At 43.4% G+C, this 12733-nt stretch overlaps 1 protein-coding gene and 1 pseudogene across 2 annotated transcripts in view; both read right to left on the reverse strand.

Annotated features, from left to right (window-relative positions):
- Window positions 1-9323, reverse strand: part of ZNF585A (zinc finger protein 585A) — a 43262-nt gene extending 33939 nt beyond the window's left edge. The window contains exon 1 of the mRNA XM_032248949.1: window positions 9240-9323. Coding sequence (XP_032104840.1) covers window positions 9240-9242 — 3 coding nt within the window. The 5' untranslated portion in view covers window positions 9243-9323. The remainder of the gene's footprint in view (window positions 1-9239) is intronic.
- Window positions 9211-11953, reverse strand: LOC116530710 (annotated as a pseudogene). Its single transcript, XR_004260109.1, has one exon. The product of XR_004260109.1 is annotated as a zinc finger protein 585B pseudogene (transcript).
- Between the last annotated feature and the right edge of the window lie 780 nt (window positions 11954-12733).

Raw genomic sequence — 12733 nt, forward strand, 5'->3', positions numbered from 1 at the left:
CAGGCAATTCTCCTGCCTCAGCCTCCCGAGTAGCTGGGATTACAGGCACGTGCCACCATGCCCAGCTAATTTTCTGTATTTTTAGTAGAGACGGGGTTTCACCATGTTGACCAGGATGGTCTCGATCTCTTGACCTTGTGATCCACCCGCCTCGGCCTCCCAAAGTGCTGGGATTACAGGCGTGAGCCACCGCGCCCGGCCAAGGCCTCATCTCTTAATATTATCCCACTGGGGATTAGGCTTTAATATGAATTTCATAGGGACACAGACATTTAGACCATAGCAATAGACAACACTGCATTATAAATGGGCCCGTTTTCCAGAGTATAATGTTGGGAACCAGCCCAACACTGTGCATGGGTGCCCCGTGTCCCAGCAGTGACAAGGGAGTGAGAAAAGAAATAAAGACAAAGATAAAAGAATAGAATTTTACAGCATGGGTCCAGGGATCCAACGCACTCGAACTCTGGAGGGGTGAGGCATTCAGCTCTGGGCTCCAAGCGTTTTTATTAGGTGTGTTATCTTGTTAATCTTGCAGGCTGTGGGGAGGGGGGCTGAGGAGGAAGATAGCTGGAGGAAGAACATGTGTCTGGAGCATTCAATAGCAAACGTGGTTCTTCTAAGAAATGCTAACTAAGGATACTGAGATTTAACCACCCATTGTCTATCCAGGTGTTTTGGCAACAGACGGGCAGCCATAAGGTCTGACCACACACAATGCATCAAGGGGCTTTTATCTCCCGAGTATTGTGGACACAGAGCAATCGGAATTGCTCTATATTCTGAGAACATAGGCAGAGCCTGTGGCATTGCAGTGTCTCTGCCCTGCAAGGCTCCTGCCTTACCAGCACCCATCTGCAAAAACCCGCCCAAGTCTTGTGAGCAGCAGTTGCATTACTTCCCTAAGTCTTTTGCTTAAGCTCCCTTTACAAAATCCTTACACAAACTCTATGTTGGGAAGAGTTGCAGGACCAAAGCAGTTTCTTTTCTGCCCTGCAGCCACACCGCAGTGGTCCGCGGTTACAGACGCTCTCAGATGGTCCTTACCACAGGCCTCCTGATACCGCTTGATCTCTGCTTTTATTTTACTGCACCATAGTTTGGATATGATCCGTGGCACAAATCTCAGTGTATAAAAAGCAAAGCAAGCTTGTAATCATTTAACTGTAAGTAACACACAGGTCTGCCCCGGCCATCTCTTCCCACATATAATAGAAAACACCATGGATTCTTAGGATTGGCATTTATTATAGTCACAAACTTAATATAACTCAAATGCTTGTATTAATGTGGTACTTACATTACCCTACTTCACAGATGGAAATAGAAAACAGCTTTTGTTTTAGTAGCAATATCTATTATTATAATAAATATTGAAATAACACCATAATAATATCACAAAGGAAGTAATCTAATTGTGTTGATTTTACAGAGGGAGAAAAACATTCCCCCTAGAGCTGTGGCTATTGTGTTCATGTAAACTCCAATCTGAAGGTAGCAGAAACTAGAAGGGACAGGATTTCTTAGCATCAGAGTTCATATGTCATTCATGGTACCTTAATAATTAAAGACATGTAATAAATAGTGACAAAGATTCTGATATTAGTTATAAATTATAATTATACTTAAAACCAATAATAGAGCCAGGCGAGGTGGCTCATACCTGTAATCCTAGCACTTTGGGAGGCAAGGCGGGCAGATGACCTGAGGTCAGGAGTTCAAGACCAGCCTGACCAACATGGAGAAAATCCCATCTCTACTAAAAATACAAAATTAGCTAGGCATAGTGGTGCATGCCTGTAATCCCAGCTACTTGGGAGGGTGAGGCAGGAGAATCGCTTGAATCTGGGAGGCTGAGGTGAGCTGAGATCGAGCCACTGCACTCCCGCCTGGGCAACAAGAGTGAAACTCCATCTCAAAAAAAACACAAAAAGCAAAAACAAAACCAATAATAGAATCAACATAATGGTAGATGAAGTATTGTAGTTAATAAGTGGTATGATCTGGGGAGTGGGGAGTAGAACAGCATAGGGTGGGGTAGGATATAATGTAGATAAGAGTCACATGGGCACAGCAGCCTGACTGAAGCTGAGGATGGAGGGCTGCATTCATTCTGACATGAGGACAAGTGTGCATGACAATCATGGCTTTAACCTGACTTTGGCCACAGGGTCAACATCTGCCATACTGCATCACATTCATTTTCCAATCAACTGCCTGAGGCCCAGAACCCTCAGCCCTGCCACATTCCTCTTGCTCCCTGGGTTCCATATTTGCTGGTGGCTGCTCCAGTGAATGGGGTGGAGCATATGGCACTGATGATGGGGTACGGGATTAAAAGTGCTAGGGTGGATGCCGATGGTAATAGACCTCTGCCTCTGGGTCCCTCACTACTGTCCCCCACCAACATGGTACGCCACTGTGACCAAGAGGAGGCTGAGTTAGGAGACCCCGTGGAATGTTGGGGGAAATGTAGGTAAGCTACTCAGGAGGACGGTGGCAGGGTGGTTGGGGACAACGTGTACATGGAATTAGAGCTGAGGCATGCTGAAGCATGGGGAGGAGCATTAGTTTTTCATTTTTTGTTTTTTGTTTTTGTGAGACAGAGTCTTGCTCTATTGCCCAGGCTGGAGTGCAGTGGTGTGATCTCAGCTCACTGCAACCTCCGCCTCCTAGGTTCAAGTGATTCTCCTGCCTCAGCCTCCTGAGTAGCTGGGATTACAGGTGCACACCACCATGCCCGACTAATTTTTGTATTTTTAGTGGAGACGGGGTTTCACCATGTTGGTCAGGCTGGTCTCAAACTCCTGACCTCATGATCTGCCCGCGTTGGCCTCCCAAAATGCTGAACCACCACGCCTGGCCCTCTAATTTAAAATCTATATTAATTTTTTAAAAATTAGAGAACCTGGAACCAACCCTACCACTTCCCCATGCATTTAGCCAATCTGTGTGGGGCATTGGCTCAACGTCGATACTACTGCTATTATTCATTCATTCATTCACTCGTTTAACAAGCTTGTACTGAGTGTCTGCTTTGTGCTAGCACCACGTTGGGTGCCTTGGACACAGCAAAATCAAGACAGACAAAGACCAGGCCTCATGAGGTCTAGTAGAAAGGTTGGATGAAAAACCAAAAAAAGAAATATTTAATGTCAAGTCAGATGTTGATGCCTGCAACACAAATATATATGAAATAATACAGCAGAAAAGTGACCCCAAGGGATGTGTTACTTCAGATACAATGGTGGGGCAAGGTGGGGGTGGATGCTTTTCCAAGATGGGAGAAGAAAGCCAGATATATGGGCACTGGGGAAGCAGAGTATGCTCAGAGAACCTGGTTGGTGCAAAAGCCCAAAACTGGAGAAAGCTTCCTTGATGTTAAAACAGCCAGAATTGGCCGGGCGCGGTGGCTCAAGCCTGTAATCCCAGTACTTTGGGAGGCCGAGGCGGGTGGATCACGAGGTCAAGAGATCGAGACCATCCTGGTCAACATGGTGAAACCCCGTCTCTACTAAAAATACAAAAAATCAGCTGGGCATGGTGGTGCGTGCCTGTAATCCCAGCTACTCAGGAGGCTGAGGCAGGAGAATTGCCTGAACCCAGGAGGCAGAGGTTGCGGTGAGCCGAGATTGCGCCATTGCACTCCAGCCTGGGTAACAAGAGTGAAACTCCGCCTCAAAAAAAAAAAAATTAAAATATATAAATCTATAGTCTAATATCTAATAGTTTTTAAAATGTCATTTAAATTATCACATAGTAAAAAAAATACAGTACTTCTGAGATTCATCCATGTTGCAGCCAGTGTCAATAAATCATTTCTTTTCATGTTGGGGTAGTATTTTATTGTATAGATGCACTACGACGTATTTAATTATTCACCCACTGTTACATTTGGGTTGGCTCCTACTTTTGGCAATTATACAGTTGCTGTGAAATTTGAGTACATGTTTTTATATAAACAATTAGGGTAAATACCTAGGAGTGGGATTGGTGGGTCATATCATAAGCATATGTTTAACAGTATAAGAAGCTGCCAGCCGGGTGCAATGGCTCACGCCTGTAATCCCAAAACTTTTGGAGGCCAAGGTGGGTGGATCATCTGAGGTCAGGAATTTGAGGTCAGCCTGGCCAACATGGTAAAACCCTGTCTCTACTAAAAATACAAAAATTAGCCGGGTGTGGTGGCAGACGCCTGTAATTCTGGCTACTCTGGAGGCTGAGGCATGAGAATCACTTGAACCTGGGAAGCGGAGGTTGCAGTGAGTCGAGATTGTGCCACTATACTCTAGCCTGGGCGACAGAGTGAGACTTTGTCTCAAAAAAAAAAGAAGCTTCGAAACTTTTTGCCCAAAGTGGATATATCATATATGTATCAATTTACGTTTCTACCAGCAATGCATGAAAGTTTCCATTGCTCTGCATTGTTGCCAACTCTCAGCATTATGTCTTGATTTTTAGGCATGCTAAAAGGTGTGGATGGGTACCTCACTGTGGTTTTAATTTTCATTCTCTTGATAATTAAAGATGTCAAGCATCTGTTCAATGCCTTATTTTCCATTTCTATCTCATATAACCATATGGATGGATCTCAACTACATCACATTAAATGAAACAACTCATACTCAAAAGAATACAAACACACAGACATAGACACACACAGTATGTCTCCATTTACACAACATGTGGAAAAGGCAAAATTATACACACAGAAAGTAGGCTTGTGATTGTCAGGGGGAAGAGGGATGGACTAAAAATAGGAGGAAGTGCAGGGAAGTGAGGGAACACTGTTCTCTGTCTTGATTGTGGTATTGACTGCATGATTAGATATAATTGTCAAATCTTTGAGAATTCTACACTTAAAAGGGTGAATATAACTGTATGTAAATTATACCTCAATAAATATGACCTTAAAAAAAAAGAAAAAAAGCTGTAAGGGTCGCGTGTGGTAGCTCACGCCTGTAATTCCAGCACTTTGGGAGGCCGAGGCGGGTGGATGATAAGGTCAGGAGTTCAAGACCAGCCTAGCCAAGATGGTGAAACCCCATCTCTACTAAAAATACTAAAATTAGCCGGGCATGGTAGTGGGGGCCACTCTGCCTCAAAACAAAACAAAACAAAAATTAGCCAGGCATGGTGACACACACCTGTAGTCCCAGCTACTCAAGAGGTTGGAACAGGAGAATCACTCGAACCCAAGAGGCGGAGGTTGCAGGGAGCTGAGATTGCACCACTGCACTCCAGCCTGGAGACAGAGCGAGACTCCGTCTCAAGAAAAAAAAAAAAATTATAGTCACGTTCATACAAAAACCTGCACACAGGTGTTTATAGCAGCTTTATTCATAATCAGTAAAAGTTGTATGCAACTAAGATGTTCTTCAGTAGGTGAACAGACAAATCATAGTACATCCAGACAACAGCATATTATTCAGTGCAAAAGAAAAAAGAAGAGCTAGAAAGCCATGAAAAGACATGAGAGAAACATCAATCCACATTACTAAGTGAAACAAGTCAATCTGAAAAGGCTGCATACTGTATGGTTTGAAGGCAAAACTATGGAGACAAAAGCAGATAGCCAGGGATGTAGGGTAGGAGGCATGAGTAGGCAAAACAGAGGATTATTAGGACAGCGAAACTGCTCTTTATCCTTCTGTAATAATGCATACATGTCATTATTCGTTTGTCTCAACCCATAGAAAGCACACCAAGGCCAGGCATGGTGGCTTATACCTGTAATTCTAGCATTTTGGGAGGCTGAGGCAGGTGGATCGTGAGGTCAGGAGATCGAGACCACTCTGGTTAACATGGTGAAACCATGTCTCTACTAAAAATACAAAAAATTAGCTGGGTGTGGTGGCACACGCCTACTACTCAGGAGGCTGAGGCAGAATTGCTTGAACCCGGGAGGTGGAAGTTGCAGTGAGCCGTGATTACGCCACTGCACTCCAGCCTGGGCCACAGAGCAAGACTCCGTCTGAAAACAAAAAAAACAATGCACATCAAGACTGAATCCTAATTAAACCATGGACTTTGGCTGATAGTGTCAATGTAGTTTCATCAACTGTAACAAGTGTACCACTCTGAAGGGGGATGTTGATGATGGGGGACGTTGTGTATACCTGAGGGTAGGGGATATACAGGAAATATCCGTACCTTAGGTGCATTTTGCTGTGAACCTAAAACTGATCTAAAAAATAGACTTTTATATAAATGGGTACACCTATACACATGTCAGTACTAAAATATTATGTTACAGTAAATACAAAGGAGAAATAACTGAAAGTCATGTATAGTGAAATGTGTTTTCCTCCATATTTCCTGAAATTCATGAGTGATACACTTAGGAGTAAGGTAAAATGGGAATAATGAAGGGTGACCAGACCTTGTTCTTGGGGATAAGAAGGAAAAGGTGATCTCCAGACATCCTCCTGAGGGTCAGCAGACATTGTCCTAAGTTGGGAATAATGGTGTATCACAAAATATCCAAAATTGAAGGAAGAACAGTAAAGCTTCAGATACAGTGCTGGATGAGGTGAAGGGAGAAATGGGTCAGCAGACATTGGTCTAAGATGTTGAATGCATATGATGGGCCATCAGATACTGTGAAGAAGTGAGGAAGCAGAGCTAATGATGGCTCAGTAGACACTGATCTAGGGTGGGATAATGGATGTGTCACCAAGCACTCCCCAACTAGGGCTTGGGAATTAAAGGAGCATTGTGGCTGCCCCTTTAACTATGTTCTATCCTTGGGCCCCATCTTCACCTCCCCATACTGCCCTTCCAAAAGGTGAAAACATCTCTGCAGGGCCCAAATTATTTCCCACTCCCAGAAGTGCCAACAGACTGGCCCCAGACAAGCCATTCTGCAAGTTCCAGAAGGGCCGCCCAGCAACCGTGCATCCAATCAGATCATCTGCCAGCATCTGTAAGGTCACAGCTGCCTGTATAGGGCAGGATACCTAATAGTCAACGAAGATCCACCCTTGTCTGCTCCAGTTCCCTGCGATTGGCTTCAGGCACCCCTTTTCGGGCAGGATGAGCCAGGTGTGTGGGTTGGGTTTTGGAGTAAGTGGGGCTATGTCAAGTTGCAGCTGAGACAGGGCATAGCTGTGCATGCTGAGGAAGAATGAGCAGGGAGTCTTTTGTAATCACATTGGAGCTGTGGGATCCTGGAATCATGGCAGAGAATATGGGAAGCAAGTATCCACATGGGATCTCCTGTACCTGTTTTCCCGTCTTTAACATCAGACCAAAAAGTTTACAATGACTTTTTAGCTTTAGGGTTGAGAAGGGATACAACCTAGGTATAGACTGAAGGTGAAAAAGTCTGGGTGTTTTAGGGAAGTTGGTTCTCCCTATTAGAGCTTCTTTTTTTTTTTTTTTTTTTTTTTTTAAGATGGGGTTTCACCATCATGGCCAGGCTGGTCTTGAACTCCTGGCTTCAGGTGCTCCACCCACCTTGGCCTCCCAAAATACTAGGATTACAGGTGTGAGCTACCACACCCAGCCCAGTTAGAGCTTCTTATGCTACAACACAGAAAAAATTAGAAGTCATGCAGCAAACACTAGTCAACTCTCCACCGGTGCATTTATGGAATCCCTGCTGTATGGCAGTCATGGGTCTAGACTCATAGTGGTGAACAAAAGGGAAATATTTTCTAGTGCAGAAGCCATAGAGAAATGAGCAAAATATACCACGCAGCATAGTGGAAAGTGCTAGGGAGAAAAATAAAAGAGGAAGGGTGAGGGGCTGGAATTTTAAACCAGGCAGGCAGGGAAGGCCTCTAAGGAGGTGTCATGGGAAAACAAACAACAACAAAAAAAAAACAACAACATGAGGAACAAGCCACAGATAAAGAATTGTGCTCTTTGCAATGGGCACTGCAAATACAAAGGCCCTGAGTCAGGGACTGAACTGATGTCTGAGGTATATGGCAGGAAGGGTCCTTGTGGGGTGCATGGGATGAACATGGACACAAGTAGACAGTGAATATATGGTGGTGTTAGTTTTCAAGAGTTGATCGATTTTACATGATTTATGAATTACCTCATATCGCATATATTGATTTCATGAGTTATCAACTTATGAAAGGCACATCATTAAGGAAAGCAAAATGCTGGGCTTCAACTCAGCAACAAGTAAATTAACAAAAAAGAAGAGGCTGAGTGGGAAGAATTCTAATAGCAGAAGGAAGAATTTAAATTGTCCCAGATAACCTGAAAATTCTAACCACAGAGGCTTTCTTGAGAGTGGTGGAAGTATACAAAACTCTGTGCTGGGCTGGGCACAGTGGCTCACACCTGTAATCTCAGCACTTTGGGAGGCGAAGGAGGGTGGATCAAGACTTGATCAGGAGTTTGAGATCAGCCTGGCCAGCATGATGAAACACTATCTCTACTAAAAATACAAAAATTAGCCCAGCTTGGTGCCACTCACCTGTAATCCCAGCTACTTGGGAGGCTGAGGCAGGAGAATTGTTTGACCCTGAGAGACAGAGGTTGCAGTGAGCCAAGATCATGCCACTGCACTCCAGCCTGGCTGACAGAGCGAGACTCTGTCTCAAAAAAACAAAAACAAAAACAAACAAACAAACAAAGAAAACACTGTATTGGGGATCCAACACATTGTGCTGAGGACCTGTGGGCTCAGAGAGGGTCCTGGCAGGTAATGAAAGGGGCTGCAAGTCTTGTGCTGTAACAATGGGGACTCAAAATACACTCCGAGGTCTGTGTCTGAATACATATAGGATTTGTCTTATTGCAGTATCTCTTGCTTGATAGAAATACTCATTGGGGAATTGGATGCATACAACTGTGTTGGATTCAAAAGAAGAATGAGAAAACACCCACAATTCTGCTCAACAGTGTGTTCTGGAACAAACAACTCACAGAAGGATTTATCACTATCTTTTTTTTTTTTTTTTTTTTGAGACGGAGTTTCACTCATGTTACCCAGGCTGGAGTGCAATGGCGCGATCTCGGCTCACCGCAGCCTCCGCCTCCTGGGTTCAGGCAATTCTCCTGCCTCAGCCTCCTGAGTAGCTGGGATTACAGGCATGCACCACCATGCCCAGCTAATTTTTTGTATTTTTAGTAGATACGAGGTTTCACCATGTTGACCAGGATGGTCTCGATCTCTTGACCTTGTGATCCACCCGCCTCGGCCTCCCAAAGTGCTGGGATTACAGGCTTGAGCCACCGCGCCCGGCCTCGCTATCTTATATATTATGTTGTCTTACCATTCAAACTGTTGGCACTATACCCCATCCACAGTACACAGGATTATCGTTCCCATAATATAATCTTTTCTATGAAGAATTTGGTAAGTGTTCCATTGTAGTTTTCATTAGATGAGAAGGCTTTTCCTATTCACCAAACTGACTGAGTTCCTTCTCAGTATGAATAATGCCCCAAGATTTATTGAGGCTGATGACAAGGCTGGAAGGGTCACTTGCCTCATTGAGTGCCTTCAGAGAGACTCTCTCCAGAACAGTGTTATGTGACATGCTGATGTGGTCATTCCTACTTATGATAGTATACATTTTTCTGCTGCATGAATGTAACAATGTACGATCAGACCCATCCCTCAGCGGGGTTTTCTCACACTGTTTCTCTCAAGCGTGAATGCTCTGATGGACACTGAGCACCGATTTCTGAACAAACCCTTTCCCACAGATGCCACACTTGTAGGGTTTGTTTCCAGTGTGTGTGGTCTGGTGTTTATTCAAATTCGACCTGTTGCTAAAGGCCTTCCCACACTCAGCACACACATAAGGCTTCTCTCCAGTGTGAATTCGTTGATGCACCTGGAGCTGTGACTTTTTAGTGAAAGACTTCCCACAGTCACTGCACTCATAAGGTTTCTCTCCAGTATGAATTCTGTGATGTGTAATCAACTCTGACTTCTGTCTGAAGGTCTTCCCACATTCAGAGCAAATGTAGGGCTTTTCTCCGGTATGAGTTTTCTGGTGCTTACTGAGATTTGACCTGCCACTAAAGGCCTTCCCACACTCAGCACACACATAGGGTTTCTCTCCTGTGTGAACTGGCTGATGCACCAGGAGCTGAGACTTGGAGGTAAAGGACTTCCCACAGTCACTGCATTCATAAGGCTTCTCTCCAGTATGAATTCTTTGATGAGTAATAAAGTTTGACTTGCGGTTGAAAGCTCTTCCACACTCAGTGCATACGTAGGGTTTCTCTCCCGTGTGAATTTTCTGATGAACAATGAGGACTGATTTCTGGTTGAAGGCTTTCCCACATTCATGGCATTCATACTGTCTCTCTCCAGTATGAATTTTCTGGTGTATATTAAGATTTGACTTCTGGGTAAAGGCTTTTCCACAAGTACTGCATTCATAAGGTTTCTCCCCAGTATGGATTCTCTGATGTGTAATCAAGTCTGACCTCTGGGTGAAGGCCTTTCCACATTTGGAACATAGATAAGATTTCTCCCCTGTATGAGTTTTCTGATGTGTAATGAGATTTGACTGGTTGGTGAATGCCTTCCCACATTTATTGCATACATAGGGCTTTTCTCCCGTGTGAATTCGTTTGTGAACATGGAGTTGTGACTTGGAGGTAAACAATTTCCCACAGTAACCACATTTATAAGGTTTCTCTCCAGTATGAATTATTTGATGTGTAATCAAGTGTGCCTTCCGGATGAAGGCCAGTCCACATTTGGTGCATACATATGATTTTTCTCCTGTATGAATTCTCTGATGCACTGTGAGTGTTGATTTCTGAGTGAAGGCTTTTCCACAGTCACTGCATTTATAAGGTTTCTCTCCAGTGTGAATTCTCTGATGTATAATCAACTCTGACCTGTAGGTAAAGGCCTTCCCACAGTCAGTACATATGGAAGATTTCTCTCTACTTTGAATTTTCTCATGTGTAATGAGGTTGGAATTATTGCTAAAGACCTTCCCATATTCAGTACATATATAGGGTTTTACTCTTGTGTGAATGCGTTGATGTACCTGAAGTTGTGACTTGGAAATGAAGGATTTCCCACAGTTACTACACTCATATGGCTTTTCTCCAGTATGAATTCTTCGGTGTGCAATCAATTGTGTCTTCTGAATGAAGGCCTGTCCGCATTCAATACAGATATAGGATCTCTCACCTGTATGGATTTTCTGATGCATCTTGAGTGTGGACTTTTGTGTGAATGCTTTGCCACATTCAGTGCATTCATGGTGTCTCTCTCCAGTATGAATTTTCTCATGTATGCTGAGATCTGAGTTATAAGGGAAGCCTTTCCCACATTCACTACATTCATAGAGTTTTTCTCCGGTATGAATTCTCTGATGCCTGAAAAGAGATGATACTTGAAAAAAGGATTTTCCACATGCATTGCACTTATAGGGCTTCTCTCTCGTATGGGTTTTCTGATGTGTAATGAAGTCTGGCTTCTGCACAAAAGCCCTCCCGCATTCAGTACATACATAGAGTTTTTCTCCTGAAGGAACCTTCGGGTGTACCTTGAATTGTGACTTCTGGGTGAATATCTTTTCAAATTTGGCACACTCATAGGATTTTTCCCCAGGATAAATTTTTTGATCTTGCGAGGAGGCTGGTTTATAACTGAGAATTTTTCTACGTAGATTATTATGGTCCCATAATTTCTCTCCTGTTGGAGTACATTCACAGTAAATATAGAAAGACATTTTACCATACTTAGTACTCTTCCTAACATTTTTTGAAGCATCATTTCTATTAAGAATATGTAAATGTAAATTATACTTCAAACAATTTCCAAATGAGTCACACTGATAAGAGTTTTTAGGGGGATGGAAAATGTTTGGATTCACATGAATTATTCTTCTGATATCCTTATATTCAGAATAGCTATTTGTAGTCAATATTTTCTTGACTAAAACAATATCACTGATGGGTGCGGTGGCTCATGCCTGTAATCCCAGCACTTTGGGAGGCCAAGACGGGTGGATCACAAGGTCAGGAGGTTGAGACCAGCCTGGCCAATATGGTGAAACTCCGTCTCTTACTAAAAGTACAAAAATTAGCCAGGCATGATGGCACACACCTGTAGTCCGAGCTGCTCAGAAGGCTGATGCAGAAGAATTGCTTCAATCCGGGAGACAGAGGTTGCAGTGAGCCGACATCGTGCCACCGCACTCCAGCCTGAGTGACAGAGCAAGACTATCTCCAAAAAAAAAAAAAAAAAAAGCAACATCACTAGATAGTGATTTTCTCTTCGCTGATAAGACTCTATCGGTTATCAATCTGCCATAGTTATTCTAGAATGAAATACAATCTCACTTCATTTCTATCATCATCTTCCCTTTCATTGTGGAAAGAAGTCTTTTATTTTCAGATATTCCCTGTAATAAGGTTTGAAATCCAAACGTTCCCTTTTGAAGGGATAATAAGTGACTTTTTGCTCAGAGAGCAGCTAGTGGAGGCTAGAGGGGAAAGTAAAAATGGCTCATGCAGAGTGAACAGAGAGAAAAGGGTAAGGGTGGGTGATTTGATGAGAAGGGTGTAACACTACTTACAGGAAACATTCTGGGGAACAAGTTAGCAGTTAAAAGAAATAAACTAGATGGGCCAGGCATGGTGGCTCACGCCTGTAATCCATGCACTTTGGAGGTCAAGGTGGGCAGATCACCTGAGGTAGGGAGTTCAAGACCAGCCTGACCAACATGGTGAAACCCTGTCTTTAAAAAATAAATAAATAAATAAATAAATAAACTAGATAAACAGATAA

The sequence above is a fragment of the Sapajus apella genome, unplaced genomic scaffold (genome assembly GCF_009761245.1).
Source record: "Sapajus apella isolate SASKATOON/1434 unplaced genomic scaffold, GSC_monkey_1.0 scaffold68, whole genome shotgun sequence".
NCBI lineage: Eukaryota > Metazoa > Chordata > Mammalia > Primates > Cebidae > Sapajus > Sapajus apella.